This window comes from Pongo abelii, chromosome 20 (assembly GCF_028885655.2).
Source record: "Pongo abelii isolate AG06213 chromosome 20, NHGRI_mPonAbe1-v2.0_pri, whole genome shotgun sequence".
Taxonomy (NCBI): domain Eukaryota; kingdom Metazoa; phylum Chordata; class Mammalia; order Primates; family Hominidae; genus Pongo; species Pongo abelii.
Window position 1 is genome coordinate 51,043,706 of NC_072005.2, and position 18,768 is coordinate 51,062,473.

An 18,768-nucleotide genomic window follows, 5' to 3' on the forward strand; every position below is an offset into this window, starting at 1 on the left:
GGCACAGTGGCTCACGCCTGTAATCCCAGCGCTTTGGGAGGTTCAGGCAGAAGGATCACTTGAGGCTAGGAGGTCAAGATCAGCCTGGGCAACAGCAAAATCCCATGTCTTAAATAAAAGAAAGAAGGCCGGGCGCGGTGGCTCACACCTGTAATCCCAGCACTTTGGGAGGCAGAGGCGGGCGGATCACAAGGTCAGGAGATCGAAACCATCCTGGCTAACACGGTGAAACCCCCGTCTCTACTAAAAATACAAAAAATTAGCCAGGCGTGGTGGCGGGTGCCTGTAGTCCCACCTACTCAGGAGGCTGAGGCAGCAGAATGGCGTGAACCCGGGAGTAGGAGTTTGCAGTGAGCCGAGATCGTGCCACCGCACTCCAGCCTGGGTGGCAGAGCAAGTCTCCCTCTCAAGAAAAAAAAAAAAAAAAGAAAGAAATACGCTGGGCATGGTGGCTCACGACTGTAATCCCATCACTTTGAGAGGCCAAGACAGGCGGATCTCCTGAGGTCAGGAGTTCAAGACCAGCTGGCCAACATGGTGAAACCCCATCTCTACTAAAAAAAAAAAAAGAAAGAAATGTAGTCTTGGCACTTTGGAAGGCTGAGGTGGGCAGATCGCTTGAGCCCAGGAGTTTGAGACCAGCTTGGGCAACATGGTGAAACCTCATCTCTGCTAAAAACACAAAAATTAGGCCAGGCATGGTGGTGCACACCTGTGGTCCTAGCTCACCAGCTGTGTGGCCTCAGGCAACTGACTTCATCTCTCTGAGCTTCAGTTTCCCATCTGTAAAGTGGGTCTAATAATAGGACAGTCATGAGGATTAAATAAGATGATGTTAATAGTTAGTTGCCCTTTGGCCAGGTGCACTGGCTCAGCCTGAGCAACAGATCCTCTCTCTACAAAAATAGAAAACAGGCTGGGTGCAGTGGCTCATGCCTGTAGTCCCAGCTACTTGGGAAGCTGAGGCAGGAGCATCGCTTGAACCCAAGAGGCAGAGATTGCAGTGAGCTGAGATTGCACCACTGCACTGCAGCCTGGGCAACAGAGCGAGACTCCATCTCTCAAAAAAAAAAAAAAGAAAAAAGAAAAAAGAAAAGAAAACATTAGCCAGATGCGGTGGTGTGTGCCTATAGTCCCAGCTACTCTGGACACTGAGGTGAGAGGATCCCCTTAGTCCAGGAGGTTGAGGCTATGGTGAACCATGTTCCTGCCACTGCACTCCAACCTGGGTGACAGAGTGACACCCTGCCTCAAAAAAAAATGTTCACATTTGTATATAGCACCCACATGTGCCAGGCCCTGTTCTAAGAATTTTATGTTTTAAATATTTGTGTCATATTAATTTGTGTGGCCTTGGAGAAATTAATTTCACCGGGTTTCAGTTTTCTCATCTGCTATGTGGGGATAGATAACACCATATACTTCACACAATTGTTGTGAACATTCAACTTACAGAGTTATTTCTTTTTCTTTTTGAGACAAGGTCTCACTCTCACGCAGGCTGAAGTGCAATAGCATGATCACAGCTGACTGCAGCCTCAACCTCCCAGGCTCAAGCAATCCTCCTTCCTCGGCCTCCCAAAGTATTGGGGTTACAGGTGTGAGCCACTGTGTCTAGCCAGAACACCCAAGTTTTATACAAGCAAAGGAAAGACAACAAACCCTACATCTGTGGTCTGAGAGTGCCTGGCATCCAAGTTAGAACCTAATAGATCACCGAGTTGTTCTCAGGGATATGGGAGGCTTAGGAATGTGATCTGGCCAAATGGCTGCCCCTCTTTCAGCCTGAGTCTCTTCTGCAATAATCCTATCATATGCTTCTGGCGCTGGTGCGAGGGATGAGCTCAGGGTTTAGGCACACAGCTCAGGATGTATACGGAGGCTACACTGCTGCCATTCGCAGACTGCATTACTGAGCTTTTGAGCTCAAAGTGGTCTGGGCTATTTATGGGTAACTTTCAGTGGCTGCAGGGAGGAACAAACCAATAAATAAAACATCCATGCATTCATCCAATAAACTCTTTTTTTTTTTGAGATGAGAGTCTCGCTCTGTTGCCCAGGCTGGAGTGCAGTGGCACGATCTCGGCTCACTGCAACCTCCGCCTCCCACGTTCAAGCGATTCTCCTGCCTCAGCCTCTGGAGTAGCTGGCATTACAGGCGCACACCAACTCGCCCAGCTAATTTTTGTATTTTTAGTAGAGACGGGATTTCACCATGTTGGTCAGGCTGGTCTCAAAATCCTGACCTCGTGATATGCCTGCCTCGGCCTCCCAAAATGCTGAGATTACAGGCATGAACCACCGCGCCCGGCCTCCAATAAACATTTATTGGGCACCTACGGTGTTCCAGGCGCTGGTGTAGGCGTTGGGGTTACAACAACGCACAAAACAGAAATTCTGAAGCTGACACGCTAGCTTTAAACGTTCCTTAAATATCTTTATCCTCAATTTACGGTTGAGGAAACTGAGGTATAGAGAGACCTTGGAGGTTTCCGAAATATTATTATGGATGGCAGGTGTAGAGCCCTGGCAACCTCTCGATCCTGAAGCTCCCCTTCCAGCCTGAGAAACGGCAGGTTCAAGTCCCATTGGGAGACCAAAGCGGTGAGCGGCTCAGTTTCCCGGCTTGCTCAATGGGTAAGGCGTGATGGCCCTAAGCAGGCCTCAATTGTCTCGTCCAGAGCAATGGGCAGCGACGCCTGCCCAACCCCTCCTGAGCGCCCAGCCTCCCTTTCCCGGCCGGCCCCGCCCCCGCGATCACGTGACGCGCGGGGGTTTTCCCGTTCCCCAGGCGTGACGTCACGGCGGGGTGCAGACCAATGGGCGCGCAGGCCGGCGGCGCCGGGGAATTCCGCCGCCCCGCCCCCGCCCGCCGCCCGCCCGGCCCGGCCCCGCGCCCCGCGCAGCCCCGGGCGCCGCGCGTCCTGCCCGGCCTGCGGCCCCAGCCCTTGCGCCGCTCGCCCGACCCGCGATCGTCCACCAGACGGTGCCTCCCGGCCGCCCGGCCTGCCCGCGTGCATGCTTCGGTCTGGGCCAGCCTCTGGGCCGTCCGTCCCCACTGGCCGGGCCATGCCGAGTCGCCGCGTCGCCAGACCGCCGGCTGCGCCGGAGCTGGGGGCCTTAGGTAAGCGGGGCTGAGGTTCAGGAGAGGGGTCTGGGGCGGGGCTGGAGATGCGGGGATTCTGGCGGTCCCGGAGTAGTCTGGGGGTTTCTATGGGAGTCCAAGGGTTTCGCGGGAACAGAGTGAGGGTTCCTGAGACACTGTATTAGGGCGTAGGAAGGAGGCAGAGGGTGATGAGGGGGTACGGCCCGAGGTTCGAGCGAGGCGTCCCGCTGTAGAGTGAGAGGGGGCGGGGCCTGACCCTGAGGCAAAGAAGGGGGCGTGGCCTGACTCAGAGAAGGCGGAGCGAAAGCTGCTCTTCGGGGGCATGGGGGTGGGGCCAGGTCCAGAGAGGGAGAAGAGGGGCGGGATCCGACCGGGACTATGAGAAGAGGGCCGGGCCTGACTCAAAAAAGGAAGCAGGGCTCTACGCGGAGGGGTGAGGGGGCGGGGCCTGGCCGTGAGGGCAGGAAGGGGGCGGGGCCTGAGTTGGCCGAAAGAAGGGGAAGGGGCGGGGCCTGACTCTGGCCGAGTGGAGGGGAAGGGCCTGTTACCCAAAAAAGCAGGGCGGGGCCTGACACAGAGAATGAGGAGGGGGTGGGGCTTGCCTCCAGACGGAGAAGGGGGGCCTTGACATTGAAAAAATAAAAAGTGGTCTGACCCTGACAGGAGGATGTTTTTGTTTTTTTTGTTTTTTGTTTTTTTCTTTTGGGATGGAGTCTCGCTCTGTCGCCCAGGCTGGAGTGCAGTGGCGCGATCTCGGCTTACTGCAACCTCTGCCTCCCGAGTTCAAGTGATTCTCCTGCCTCAGCCCCCCGAGTAGCTGGAATTACAGGTGCCCGCCACCACACCCAGCTAATTTTTGTATTTTTAGTAGAGACGGGGTTTCATCATGCTGGTCAGGCTGGCCTCGAACTACTGACCTCAGGTGATCCGCCCGCCTCGGCCTCCCAAAGTGCTGGAATTACAGGCGTGAGCCCTTGCGCCCAGCGGAATGGGGACTTTTTAAAATGAGATTGAGATGGGGTCCCCTCCAGGCCCAACTTTAAGGGAGCAAAGGAGCGGGCCCTGAGTGTGATGAAAGGTGGGGCGCACCACAGAAACTAAAGGCCAGGACCTGTCCATGATTTCGCCGGTAAGCCTGGCCAGACGCAGGGGGGCAATCAGGGCGAGGGGCCTGATCCAGAGGGGAAGGGCTAGGAGAGGAAGGGGTGGGGCTTGCTTGGGAGATTCTCTGGTCCCCTGGCTGCTCTCTATCACCTCCTGAGACGTTCCTCCTTCTCTGCAGGGTCCCCCGACCTCTCCTCGCTCTCGCTCGCCGTTTCCAGGAGCACAGGTGAGCAGCCCTCCACAGTTCCCGCCCACTCGCTCATACAGCATGGGGTTGGGAGGACCCCGCAGAGATGTCTCTGTTTGGGGGTTCATGAGGTCCACCTCAGCTTTCCCCTGACAGGATGCATCCCTCCCTGGCAGTTGAGATGGGCCCCCTAGGTTTTCTTACCTCTTGGACTGTTAAGAGCGTGACACGTGGCCGGGCGCGGTGGCTCACGCCTGTAATCTCAGCACTTTGGGAGGCCGAGGCGGGCGGATCACCTGAGGTCAGTAGTTCGAGGCCAGCCTGACCAGCATGGTGAAACCCCGTCTCTACTAAAAATACAAAAAAAAATTAGCCGGGCGTGGTGGCGGGCGCCTGTAGTCCCAGCTACTCAGGAGGCTGAGGCAGGAGAATGGCGTGAACCCGGGAGGCGGAGCTTGCAGTGAGCCAAGATCGCACCACTGCACTCCAGCCTGGGCGACAGAGCGAGACTCCGTCTCAAAAAGAAAAAAAAGAGCGTGACAGGTAAAACTAACCACCTATCCATGCTCGAAGCCTTGTTTAGAGATTCACTGTGGCTTAGCAGAAGGTAATCACTGCCATCCCGGGCTTTGGAGCTGGGGTTTACATACTGCTGTCACCGCCCCTCCCTGTGTGAATGTCTGCAAGTCAATTCCTCAGTTCAGGCCTCAGTTTTCCTCATCTGTAAGGTGGACAGAATAACAGTGCCTCTCTTTCAGGGAAATTGAGAGTATTCAATGAATTGATACAGGTACACTTTCTAAGCAGTATCTGGCACACAGTAAGGGCTCAGTAAGTGTTAACTGTTAGTGGTATAATAATAATAACGATAATAATTATTATTACTAGACAATCTATAACAGTGGTTCATTTTTGGTGTGTGTGTTTGTTTTTTGTTTTTTGTGTTTTTTTTTTTTTTTTTTTTTTTGAGACAGAGTCTCGCTCTGTCACCCAGGCTGGAGTACAGTGATGCGATTTTGACTCACTGCAATCTCCACCTCCCGGGTTCAGCAATTCTCCTGCCTCAGCCTCCTGAGTAGCTGGGATTACAGGCACCCGCCACCACACCCCACTAATTGTTTGTGTCTTTAGTAGAGACGGGGTTTCACCATGTTGGCCAGGCTGGTCTTGAACTCCTGACCTCAGGTAATCCGCCCGCCTCAGCCTCCCAAAGTGCTGGGATTACAGGTGTGAGCCACCTCGCCTGGCCAGACAGTGGTTCTTTTTTTTTTTTTTTTTTTTTTTTTTTGAGACGGAGTTTCATTCCCGTTGCCCAGGCTGGAGTACAATGGTGCGATCTCGGCTCACTGCAACCTCCACCTCTCAGGTTCAAGCAATTCTCCTGCCTCAGCCTTCCGAGTAGCTGGGATTACAGTCATGCGCCACCACGCTCAGCTAATTTTTTGTATTTTTAGTAGAGATGGGGTTTCTCCATGTTGGTCAGGCTGGTCTCGAACTCCTGACCTCAAATGATCCTCCCTCCTCGGCCTCCCAAAGTGCTGGAATTACAGGCTGAAGCCACCGTGCCCGGCCAGACAGTGGTTCTTAAACCATGTGCCTCAGAATCATCCAGAGCGCTAGTTAAAACATAATGTCGCCTGGTGTGGTGGCTCATGCCTGTAATCCCAGCACTTTGGGAGGCCGAGGTAGGCGAACCACCTGAGGTCGGGAGTTTGAGACCAGGCTGACCAACATGGAGAAACACCGTCTCTACTAAAAATACAAAATTAGCTGGGCATGGTGGCGCATGCCTGTAATCCCAAATATTCAGGAGGCTGAGGCAGGAGAATCACTTGAACCTGGGAGGTGGAGGTTGCTGTGAGCCGAGATCATGGCATTGCACTCCAGCCTGGGCAACAAGAGTGAAACTCCATCTCAAACAAACAAACAAAAAAACAGCCGGCCGTGGTGGCTCACTCCTGTAATCCCAGCACTTTGGGAGGTCGAGACAGGCAGATCACAAGGTCAGGAGTTCGAGACCAGCCTGGCCAATATGTTGAAACCCCATCTCTACTAAAAATACAAAAAAAATTAGCCAGGCGTGGTGGCGGGCACCTGTAATCCCAGCTACTTGGGAGGCTGAGGCAGGAGAATCACTTGAGCCTGGGAGGCGGAAGTTGCAGTGAGCCGGGATTGTGCCACTGCACTCCAGCCTGGGTGACAGCAAGAGCCTCCGTCTCAGGAAAAAAAAACAAAAAACCATAATGTCAGGCCCCACCTCTCGAGTTTCTGATTCAGTAGGTTTGGGATGAGAAATTATTTGCATTTTTAGCAAGCTCACAAGAGATGCCTAGAACTACTGGTCTATAAAGTCCCCCAGCCAAAATTCAGTGCTGCCCAAGGAAATGCAGAATCTCAACCCAATTATGACATTTTTTCTTATATGCATTTGCCGGGATTTGGAGGGCAGGGATAGTCCTGTTGTTGTGAATACTCAGTGGCTCCAGTTAGCTGGGTCTGGGCCTTTCCCTGGAGATATAATCTTGGGATGGACCCCAGTGCTGGCTTGGCCATGGAAGAAGTGAGGCCGGTTCCCCAACAGGTCTGCGAGTTTAGGGACGATGGCATCAGTGACAGACACTGCCCAAGCAGTGGTCCTGGGCAGGAACAAGGCTGAGACTTTTCTTTTTTTTTGAGACAGAGTCTCGTTCTGTCACCCAGCCTGGAGTGTAGTGTCACAATCTCGGCTCACTGCAACCTCCGCCTCCCAGGTTCAAGTGATTCTCCTGCCTCAGCCTCCCGAGTAGCTGAGATTATAGGCGCGTGCCACCATGTCCGACTAATTTTTGTATTTTTAGTAGAGACGGGGTTTTGCCATGTTGGCCAGGCTGTTCTGAAACTCCTGGCCTCAAGCGATCTGCCTGCCTTGGCCTCCCAAAGTACTGGGTTTACAGGCATGAACCACCGCGTCTGGCCAAGGCTGAGACTTTTCTGGTCCAAGACCTAGATCTTTGGTTTCAAATGAGTTATTTCTGATGTCATCCATTCAATAAATATTTATTATGCGCCTGTTCTGTACCTGGCCTTGTGCTGAGCAGTGCTGAGGACAGGCCTGGCCCTAGGGTTCCCTACCTAGATGAGGAGGCAGACACGTAAACAATAAGTTAAATACGGGATTATAAAATGTGATAAGGGCTATGAAGAAATCTTGGGGTCAATGATATTTAACAGCAGGGTGGGGATACGAGAACTAGTGAGATAGAATGGGAAGGAAAATTCCCTTTTTGTTTTTGGAGGCAGAGTCTCATTCTGTCGCCTACACTGGAGTGCGGTGGCGTGATCTAGGCTTACTGCAACCTCCGACTCCCAGGTTCAAGCCGTCCTCCTGCCTCAGCCTCTCAAACAGCTGGGATTCCAGGCATGTGCCACCACACCCAGCTGATTTTTGTACTTTTGGAGAAACGGAGTTTCACCACATTGGCCAGGCTTGTCTCAAAATCCTGACCTCCACTGATCCAGCCACCTCGGCCTCCCAAAGTGCTGAGATTACAGGCATGAGCCACTGTGCCCAGCGAGAAAATCCCCTTCATTTTGAAGGGCCAGACATATGCTGGACCCTGGGGATACAACGAGGAGAAACAGACATTATTCCCATTCTTCAATGCTCCCAGTCTATAGGAGACAGGTATGAGTCAGTGTCATGTGAGGTCATGTGACATCTTCATCAGCGCCATGAAAATGATAAAACAGCCTGGGTGTGGTGGCTCATGCCTGTAATCCCAGCACTTTGGGAGGCCGAGGTGGGTGGATCACCTGAGGTCAGGAGTTCAAGACCAGCCTGACCAACGTGGCAAAACCTCATATCTACTAAAAATACGAAAATTAGCTGGGTGTGGTGGCCTGTAATCCCAGCTACTCGGGAGGCTGAGGCAGGAGCATCACTTGAACCCGCGAGGCGGAGGTTGTGGTGAGCTGAGATTGCGTCATCGCACTCCAGCCCGGGTGACAAGAGCAAAACTCCATCTGAAAAAAAAAAAAAAGAAAATGATAAAACAAAGGCACCTGACTTTGAGGGACTGGAGTGGGGGATAAGGGGACTCTCTTGGATAAAATGGTCAGGGAAGAGCTGTCTAGGATGTGACATTTGACCAAGGAACTGAAGATGGAGGAGGAGGAAGTCACGCCATGCAAAGAACTGGGGGAAGAGCATTCAGGCAGAGACCAGCCTGTGCAAAGGCCGAGGCAGCACATACATAGTCAATTTCCTGCTCTCACATTTGCTCCCACATGGTCCATCCTGGCTGCCCCTGAATGGTGGCAAGTCCACGTCGGGGGTAAGGGAGGAACTGCTATTTGAGCAGAAACTTGAATAATTTCCTGGCTAATAGAGGACTTGAGATAATAATAATATTAACTAAGCTTTCTGGAAGATGTCGCGTGGTCAGAACCTGCACTAAGTAGTTTACCTATGTGATTCTGAATCCTCATGTTAGTTCCTGAGGTAGGAGCTCAGACCTCATTTTGTAGAGGAAGCTCAGAGACGGTAAGTGACTTGCCCAAGGCTGCACAGCCAGTGAGTAACAGCTGAGATTCAAATCAACTCTATGTGACTCTACACTCCATGCTCTAAAATCATGTCCATGGCCAGGCGTGGTGGCTCACACCTGTAATCCCAGCACTTTGGGAGGCTGAGGTGGGTGGGTCACTTGAGGCCAGGAGTTCGAAACCAGCCTGGCCAACATGGTGAAACCCCTTCTCTACTAAAAGTACAAAAATTAGCCGGGCATGGTGGTGCGAGACTGTAATCCCAGCTACTCAGGAGACTGAGGCAGGAGAATCGCTTGAACCCGGGAGGCAGGGGTTGCAGTGAGCCGAGATCTTGTCACTGCACTCCAGCCTGGGCGACAGAGCAAGACTCCGTCTCAAAAAAAATAAAAACGAAAAGAAAAGAAAACCATGCTATCCAACTTCTCCATTTTACAGACAGATAAACTGGGACCTAGAAAGGAGAAGGATTCTCTAGGACTGAAGTCCACACAACAGTATCTTCCAAACCTTCTCCAGTAGCAGCCAGCATTTGCATAGTGTCTACTATGTGGCACTTCTAAATGCTTCCGATGTGCTCTTTAATTTTTAAAATGTTAAGGCTGGGCACAGTGGCTCACGCCTGTAATCCTAGAACTTTGGGAGGCCAAGGTGGGTGAATCACTTGAGGTCAGGAATTCGAGACCAGCCTGGCCAATATGGTGAAACCCTGTCTCCACTAAAAATACAAAAAAAAAAAAAAAAAAATTAGCCAGGTGTGGTGGCGGGCACCTGTAATCCCAGCTACTCGGGAGGCTGAGACACAAGAATCACTTGAAAAAAAAAAAAAAGAAAGAAAGAATCACTTGAATCCGGGAGGCAGAGGTTGCAGTGAGCCAAGAATGCACCACCGTACTCCAGCCTGGGTGACAGAGCAAGACTCCATCTCAAAAAATAGAAAATAGGCCGGGCGTGGTGGCTCACGCCTGTAACCCAGCACTTTAGGAGGCCGAGGTGTGCAGATCACGAGGTCAGGAGATCGAGACTAGCCTGACTAATATGGTAAAATCCTGTCTTTACTAAAAATAAAAAAAATAAATAAATAAAAATTGCCGGGTGTGGTGGTGTGTGCCTGTAATCCCAGCTACTCGGGAGGCTGAGGCAGGAGAATCACTTGAACCCATGAGGCAGAGGTTGCAGTGAGCCGAGATTGTGCCACTGCACCCTAGCCTGGGTGACAGAGCGAGACTCCGTCTCAAAAAAATAAAAATAAATAAAATAAAATAAAATTTTAAATAAAAGTATCTTAGCCCAACAAGGTAGGCATTATTATTGTGCCCATTTTACAGATGAAGGAACCAAGGCACAAAAAGGTGAAGTAATAGGCTTACGGCCACACAACTGGCAAGTTGCAGAGCCAGGATTTGAACAGAGGCAGTGAACCCAGAGCTCCAGCCACAGCCGCCGAGGACTCAGTCTCCCCCTACAGCCCGGGAGCCTCTGGAGGGTCCAAAGTCTAACTCTGTCTTTGGGCAGCACAGATGCCTAAGAAAGATTTTCCCAGTTCAAGTGACTTGAGGTTGGCCCTGCCAGTGACCTAGAGTGTGTCCCTTCCTCTCTGCCAGCCTCAGTATCCCCATCTGCCAAGTTGGGGGACCTTGGCACCCAACTGGCCTCACAGATCCCATGAGATAAGGGGTGCAGGAAAACTACCTTTCAAGGGGCAAAGGTCTGGCTGCCAGGAGCCACTCCCTGAGAACAGAGGAGGACAGATCTAGCAGCAGAACAGGTTCGGGTCTATAAATCCCCAGCCAGAGACCAGTGCAGAGGCAGCCCTGGGTGGGACACCTGGCTGCAGCTGCCTTCCTTTGCTGTGTGATTCTAAGGCTCACTGGCGGCCTCTGGGCTTCCCCTTGTCCTGTCTATGGAATGACGGGAGGTTGGTTTCGATTCCTCCACGATTCTGTCAAGGGCTGAGCTTTCCTGGGGAGGTGAAAAGGGGCTTCCCTGAGAACCCAGCATTACTGTACCTCCTCCCTCAGGAAGCAGGGGTGAATCTGGGATTTCGGGTGGTCACTGTGGGAGGACAGGGCTGGGGTACAGAGCAAGAGGCTGCCTGGGTTCAGATCAGCTTCTTTGCATCTTTTTGTTGTTGTTGGTTGTTTGTTTTTGAGACAATCTCGCTCTGTTGTCCAGGCTGGAGTGCAGTGACGCGATCTCAGCTCACTGCAACCTCTGCCTCCTGAATTCAAGTGACTCTCCTGCCTCAGCCTCCCAAGTAGCTGGGATTACAGGTGCCCACCATGATGCCCAGCTAATTTTTGTATTTTGAGTAGAGACGGGGTTTCACCATGTTGGCCAGGCTGGTCTTGAACTCCTGACCTCAAGTGATCTGCCCACCTCAGCCTCCCAAAGTGCTGGGATTACAGGCGTGAGCCACCAGGGCTTGCCATCTCTTTGTATCTTTAAACACCAGCCAGTGACCTCCAGGACCCTGGGATGGACTTCAGGGAGGGAACACACCCCAGTTTGTTTGGAACTTTGGGCATCCACTTTTTCCTGGTGTTAAGACCCCTTTCTAATGGGTTCCCAAAAAGACTTCATAATCCCTGGTCTAAATGTTTTTCAGGAGGCATTTGGCTTAGTTGGAGGATACCCTGATGCTGGGACCCCAGCATTAGAGGTTGAAAGGATGGTAGCCCAGAGGAGAAGATGAGGTTTGGGGTTTAGTGCCCCAGCAAGTCAGAGCCCAAGGTTTCCCAGGACGGAGGAAGATGGAAGGTTCACAGGAGGGACAGGGTTGGGGAATCTGTCTTAAAAGATGAAAAGTTGTGACCACTTTCTGGACCTTACCTTTCTCTTTCTCTTTCTCTTCCTTCCACAGATGAATTGGGTGAGTATCACAGGGCAGGTTTGCGGGGAGGCTGAGGGACCCCAGTGCCTGCAGAAGGGGGTCTTGGCCTTCTTTTTCAGTGGGGGTGGGGGAGAGGTGTCACTGTGTGACTTCCAGGACTGTGGAGGGATTTGAACGAAGTCATGCTCCTAAAGTACTTAGCAGTGTTTGACACTTGGAAAACACTCAGCATGCCAGGGGCTGTGTGGCTCACGCCTGTAATCCCGGCACTTTGGGAGGCAGAGGCAGGAGGACTGCTTGAGGCCAGGAGTTCAGGACTAGCCTGGGTAACATAGTGAGACCCTCATCTCTACACAAAATTTTAAAAAATTAGCCGGGCATGGTGGTGCGCACCTGTAGTCCCAGCTGCTCAGGAGGCTGAAGTGGGAGCATCACCCGAGCCTGGGAGGTCGCCTGGGAGGCCGAGGCTGCAGTGAGCTATGATTACACCACTGCACTGCAGCCTGGGCGGCAGAGCAAGACCTTGTCTCAAAAAGAAAGCCAATTAAAATAAAATAATGTTATTAATCCCCTAGTGAGTACAGACAGACACTGTTCTAGGCCCTGGGGATTTAGCCATGAACAAAACTAAGTCCCTGCCCTCACAGAGCTGATAGCCCGGTGTGGGAGACAGAGGAAAATGAATAGATGAGCAAGATAATGTTAGCCTGGGCTTGAGCTGTGAAAGAAATAAACAGGACGAGGGAGAGATGGCCTGGAGAAGACACATTAGGTTAGGCTTTTCTGAAGAGATAACATACGAGCTGAGACCAGGAGGAGAAGCAGCCAGCGTGGGTTGAATGGGGGACCGTGTGAAACAGGCAGCTGGAGGAGCGAGTTCTTTCTTATTTATTTATTCAAGTTATTTTTTGAGACAGAGTCTCGCTGTGTCGCCCAGGCTGGAGTGCAGTGGTGCTATCTCAGCTCACTGCAACCTCTACCTCCCAGGTTCAAGCAATTCTCCTGCCTCAGCCTCCCGAGTAGCTGGGAGTACAGGCGTGCACCACCATGCCTGGCTCATTTTTGTATTTATTTATCTATTTATTTAGAGATGGAATTTCGCTCTTGTTGCCCAGGCTGGAGTGCAATGGCATGATCTTGGCTCACTGCAACCTCCACCTCCCGGGTTTAAGTGATTTTCCTGCCTCTGCCTCCCGAATAGCTGGGACTGCAGGCACACATCACCATGCCCAATTTTTATATTTTTAGTGGAGATGGGGTTTCACCATGTTGGCCAGGCAGGTCTCAAACTCCTGACCTCAGGTGATCCACCTGCCTCGGCCTCCCAAAGTGCTGGGATTACAGGCGTGAGCCACCATGCCCAGCCTATTTATTAATTATTATTATTATTATTTTTTGAGATGGATTCTTGCTCTGTTGCGCAGGCTGGAGTGCAGTGACACAATCTCGGCTCACTGCAACCTCCGCCTGACGGTTTCAAGCGATTCTCCTGCCTCAGCCTCCTGAGTTGCTGGGACTACAGGCACGTGCCACCATGCCTGGCTAATTTTTTGTATTTTTAGTAGAGACAGGGTTTCACTGTGTTAGCCAGGATGGTCTCGATCTCCTGACCTCATGATCCGCCTGCCTCGACCTCCCGAAATGCTGGGATTACAGGCATGAGCCACCGCGCCCGGCCTATTATTTATTTAGAGACGGAGTCTCACTCTGTCGCCCAGGCTGGAGTGCAGTGGCACAATCTTGGCTTACTGCAATGTCCGCCTCCTGGGTTCAAGCTGTTCTCCTGCCTCAGCCTCCCGAGTAGCTGGGATTACAGACGTGGGAGACCATGCGGTCTAATTTTTGTAGAGAAGGGGTTTCACTATGTTGGCCAGGCTGGTCTCGAACTCCTGACCTCAATTGATTCACCCACCTCGGCCTCCCAAGGTGTTGGGATTACAGGCATAAGCCACCGCACCTGGCCTTTCTGACTCTGTGTGTGTGTGTGTGTGTGTGTGTGTGTGTGTGTGTGTGTGTGAGATAAATGGGATGGAAAACGTCTAGGGGGTAATCAAGCCTTTTTTTTTTTTTTTAATTTTTTAAAGAATCGGCGTCACCACCCGTTTTTTCTTCTCCGGCAGAGATCATCGACGAGTACATCAAGGAGAACGGCTTCGGCCTGGACGGGGGACAGCCGGGCCCGGGCGAGGGGCTGCCACGCCTGGTGTCTCGCGGGGCGGCCTCCCTGAGTACGGTCACCCTGGGCCCCGTGGCGCCCCCAGCCACGCCGCCGCCTTGGGGCTGCCCCCTGGGCCGACTGGTTCCGCCAGCGCCGGGCCCGGGCCCGCAGCCGCACCTGGTCATCACGGAGCAGCCCAAGCAGCGCGGCATGCGCTTCCGCTACGAGTGCGAGGGCCGCTCGGCCGGCAGCATCCTTGGGGAGAGCAGCACCGAGGCCAGCAAGACGCTGCCCGCCATCGAGGTGGGCCCTGCGAGCGGCCCCGGGCGGGTGGGACTGGGGCTTCCCCTGCACCCCGGAGCCATCCACATGCATTTATACGTTTATTTGATGGTGGCTATTGTTATTATTGTTGGACCAGATATTAATTATACTATCACCTGGCCTGGAATCCAAAAGGTTCAGAAAAAAGGAGGGGTCGGACATTTGGCTGGGCACGGTGACTCGCGCCTGTAACCCCAGTACTTTGGGAGGCCGAGGCGGGCGGATCCCTTGACGTCAGGAGTTCGAGACCAGCCTGGCCAACATGGTGAAACCCCATCTGTACTAAAAGTACACAAATTAGCAGAGTGTGGTGGCACAATCCCAGCTATTTAGGAGGCCGAGGTGGGAGGATTAGCTGAGCCCAGGGAGGTGCAGGCTGCTGTGAGCTGAGATTGCACCACTGCATAGCAGTCTGGGTAACAGAGTGAGACCTTGTCTCAAAAAAAAAAAAAAAAATGAAGGCAGGTCGTGGTGCGGTGGCTCAGACTTGTAATTCTAGCACTTTGGGAGGTCGAGGGGAGCGGATCACTCAAGCTCAGGAGTTCTAGATGAGCCTGGGCAAGATGGCAAAACCCCATCTCTGCAAAAAATACAAAAATTAGCCATGTGTGCTGGCACATGGCTGTAGTCCTAGCTACATGGTAGGGATGAGGTGGGAGGATCCCTTGAGCCTAGGAGGTCAAGGCTACAGTGAGCCAAGATCGCACCACTGCACTCCAGCCTGAGCAACAGAGCAAGACCCTGCCTCAATTAACAAACAAACAAATATATATAACACTGGAAGGAAAAAAAGCAAAGGTGATTACTTTTGGCAGAGTATTAATGTATTAACAAGGTACAGGTAAGTTTTATTTTTTTGAGACAGAGTCTTGCTCTGTTGCCCAGGCTGGAGTGCTGTGGTGTGATCTCGCCTCACTGCAACCTTCACCTCCCGGGTTCAAGCGATTCTCCTGCCTCAGCCTCCCGAGTAGCTGGGATTACAGGTCCACCACCACGCCTGGCTAATTTTTGTATTTCTTACTAGAGATGGGGTTTTGCCATGTTGGCCAGGCTGGTCTCAAACCCCTGACCTCAAGTGATCCGCATGCCTTGGCCTCCCAGAGTGCTGGGATTACAGGTGTGAGCCACCGTGCCTGGCCTCTTTGGTGTCTGTTAATCTGGATCTGTTCTTCAATCTGTCTTTGTGTTTCGTGAGTTGAACATTTGTGCAGAACAGGACGGATGTTTTGTAGAATGTCCCACATTCTGAAGCTGGGCGTGGTGGCTCATGCCTGTAATCCTAGCACTTTGGGAGGTCAAGGCAGGCGGATCACCTGAGGTCGGGAGTTCGAGACCACCCTGACCAACATGGAGAAACCCCGTCTCTACTGAAAATACAAAATTAGTGGGGCGTGGTGGCACATGCCTGTAATCCCAGCTACTCGGGAGGCTGAGGCAGGAGAATCACTTGAATCCGGGAGGCAGAGGCTGCGGTGAGCCAAGATCATGCCATTGCTCTCCAGCCTGAGCGACAAGAGCAAAACTCCTTCTAAAAAAAAGAAAAACAAAAAGAGAAAAAAGAATGTCCCACATTCTGGGTTTGTTGGCTGTTTCCAGATTAGGTCAGGTTATGCATTTTTGGCAGAAACACTCCAGCAGTGATGCTGTGGCCTTCTCAGTGTCTCACATCAAGGGACGTGGGATGTTGTTATTCCCAATATTGGTGATGCTGAGTTGGATCTTGCAGCTAATGTGGTGACTATCAGGTCTCTCCATGATAAAGATACAACTTTCCCTTTGTAATGAGTTAGCAAGTTATCTATGGGATGATATACTGAGACGTATCATCCCATGTTTAACTGTATTCCCCAACTTCTAATTTCTAAGGCTTTTTTTTTTTTTTTTTGGAGACAGGGTCTCTCTCTGTCACACAGGCTGGAGTAAAGTGGCACGAGCATGGCTCACTGCAGCCTCCCCCTCCCAGGCTCAAGAGACCCTCCCACCTCAGCCTCCTGAGTTGCTGGGACTACAGGTGCGTGCCACCGTGCCTGGCTAATTTTTGTATTTTTTTGAAGAGTCGGCATCTCACCATGTTGTCCAGGCTGGTCTTGAACTTCCAACCTCAAGCAATCCTCCCACGTTGGCCTCCCAAAGTGCTGGAATTACATGTGTGAGCCACCTCACCGGCCTAATTTCTAAGTCTTCCCAGGCAGTTATTCTGGCTCAGAGTTGGTTTTTGTTTTTTTTTTTTTCTTTTGATGGAATCTTGCTCTGTCACCCAGGCTGGAGTGCAATGGTGCAATCTCAGCTCACTGCAACCTCCACCTCCCGGGTTCAAGCGATTCTCCTGCCTCAGCCTCCCAAGTAGCTGGGATTACAGGCACGCGCCATGATGTCCGGCTAATATTTTGTACTTTTAGTAGAGATGGGGTTTCACCATGTTGGCCAGGCTGGTCTTGAACTTCTGACCCCAAGTGATCTGTCTGCCTCAGCTTCCTGAAGTGCTGGGATTACAGGTGTGAGCCACCATGCTCGGCCCCCAGAGTTGGTTTTGATTTCCAAGATTTAGCATGGTAAATGCCTAACCATAGGGAATGACCTGTCTCCAAATCTGGATTCAGGATTTTTTTTTTTTGAAACGGAGTCTTGCTCTGTTGCCCAGGCTGAAGTGCAGTGGTGCGATCTCAGCTCACTGCAACTTCCACCTCCCAGGTTCAAGCGATTCTCCTGTCTTAGCCTCCCAAGTAGCTGGGATTACAGGTGTGCACCACCATGCCCAGCTAATTTTTGTATTTTTAGTAGAGATAGGGTTTCACCATGTTGGCCAGGCTGATGTCAAACTCCTGCCCTCAGGTGATCCACGTGCCTCGGCCTCCCAAAGTGCTGGGATTACAGGCATGAGCCAGCATACCTGGCTTGGATTCAGGATTTTTATCCCTATCTTCAGAGTAGGAAACTGAGGTTAAAAGAGGGGCAGTTACCTGCACAGGGCACACAGCGAGTTTACTGTAGTAATTACCGCCATTTACTGAGTGCTTCCATGTACCAGGTACTTTGCATACTATGGATACCTATTTTACACATAAAGACAGTAAGACCCTAGAGGTTTATCTTGTAGATGGCCAGTGGTAGAGCCTGGATTTGGTGCCAGGTCTGACTTATTCTAAAGCCTAATGGGCCAGGCATGGTGGCTCACGCCTGTGATCCCAGCACTTCGGGAGACTAAGGCAGGAGGATCACTTGAGGCCAGGAGTTCAAGACCAGCCCAGGTGACATGGCAAGATGCCCGTCTCTATAAAAATAAAAAAATTAGCCAGGCATGGTGGCATGCCCCTGGGGTCCAGCACCGTGGGAGGCTGAACGGGGAGGATTGCTTGAGCCTGGGAAGTGGAGGCTGCAGTGAGCCATGGTCACACCACTGCACTCCAGTCTGGGTGACAGAGCAAGATGCTGTCTCAAAAAAAAACAAACAAACAAAAAACTAAAGTCTAATATTTTTTCCACAGTCCCAACTGACATCTCAAGGATGAAAAGCTTTCAGCCCTGGAGTCTGCATGAGTCCTGAGACTGTTGACTCTAAGCTTTTCAGAATCTCCTACTATTACAGCGGGGAGCTGGTTAAATGAATGGTTTTAACCCTATCTAACCCAGTGAGATCTGTAGACAATATTACCTACCTCTCTATTCACAGTCACTCCCAAAGTCCATATTTTATTTTATTTTATTATTATTATTTTTTTGAGATGGAGTCTCGCTCTGTCGCCCAGGCTGGAGTGCAGTGGCACGCAACCTCGGCCTCCTGAGTTCAAGCGATTCTCCTGCCTCAGCCTCCCGGGTAGCTGAGATTACAGGCAGCTGCCACCAGGCCCGGCTAATTTTTGTGTTTTTAGTAGAGACGAGGTTTCACCATGTTGGCCAGGCTGGTCTCGAACTCCTAACCTCAAGTGATCTGCCTGCCTCAGCCTCCCACAGTGCTGGGATTACAGGCGTGAGCCACCGTGCCTGGCCAAAACTCCATATTTTACACCAAACTGTAGTATAAAAGAAAGAAAAGGAAATTAATACAGCATATATAATCACATTTATTTCAATATGTAAATGCCCCACAGGATATATGAGGAAGGTGGCAGTTGTTTGTGACTATATATAGGCTCCTTGTTAATGCCGTGGCCACAAATGCAGCCCGACCCAGCTGCGCAGACTTAGTGACTTAAATGTCACACGTGCAGGGTTGCGGTTGGTGAGGGGATTTTCCAAAGTGGCGAACAACTCTTGGTCTAAACAATTAGCGTGCTGGTTGCAATCCTTGAAAATTCAGTGGGTATTACAGTTATGGGAAACTCCAGCCTGGGTGACAGAGTTAGACCTCATCTCAAAAAAAAAAAAAAAAGGAAAAACAATTATGGGAAAGAATATTATTGGTGTCAAACAGAGAGCAAGGGCCAGGTGTGATGCATGCTTGTAAGCCCAGATGTTTGGGAGACTAAAGTGGAAGGATTGCTTGAGTCTGGGAGGCGGAGGTTGCAGTGAGCCGAGATCGTGCCATTGCACAC

The 18,768-nt window shown here is 51.5% G+C and overlaps 1 protein-coding gene across 1 annotated transcript in view; it reads left to right on the forward strand.

Annotated features, from left to right (window-relative positions):
* The first annotated feature begins 2,880 nt into the window (after positions 1-2,880).
* The window catches only part of RELB (RELB proto-oncogene, NF-kB subunit), a 38,057-nt gene continuing 22,169 nt past the window's right edge, over positions 2,881-18,768 (forward strand). Inside the window, exons 1-3 of the mRNA XM_024236947.3 lie at positions 2,881-3,124; positions 4,389-4,436; positions 13,875-14,215. Coding sequence (XP_024092715.1) covers positions 3,019-3,124; positions 4,389-4,436; positions 13,875-14,215 — 495 coding nt within the window. The 5' untranslated portion in view covers positions 2,881-3,018. The remainder of the gene's footprint in view (positions 3,125-4,388; positions 4,437-13,874; positions 14,216-18,768) is intronic.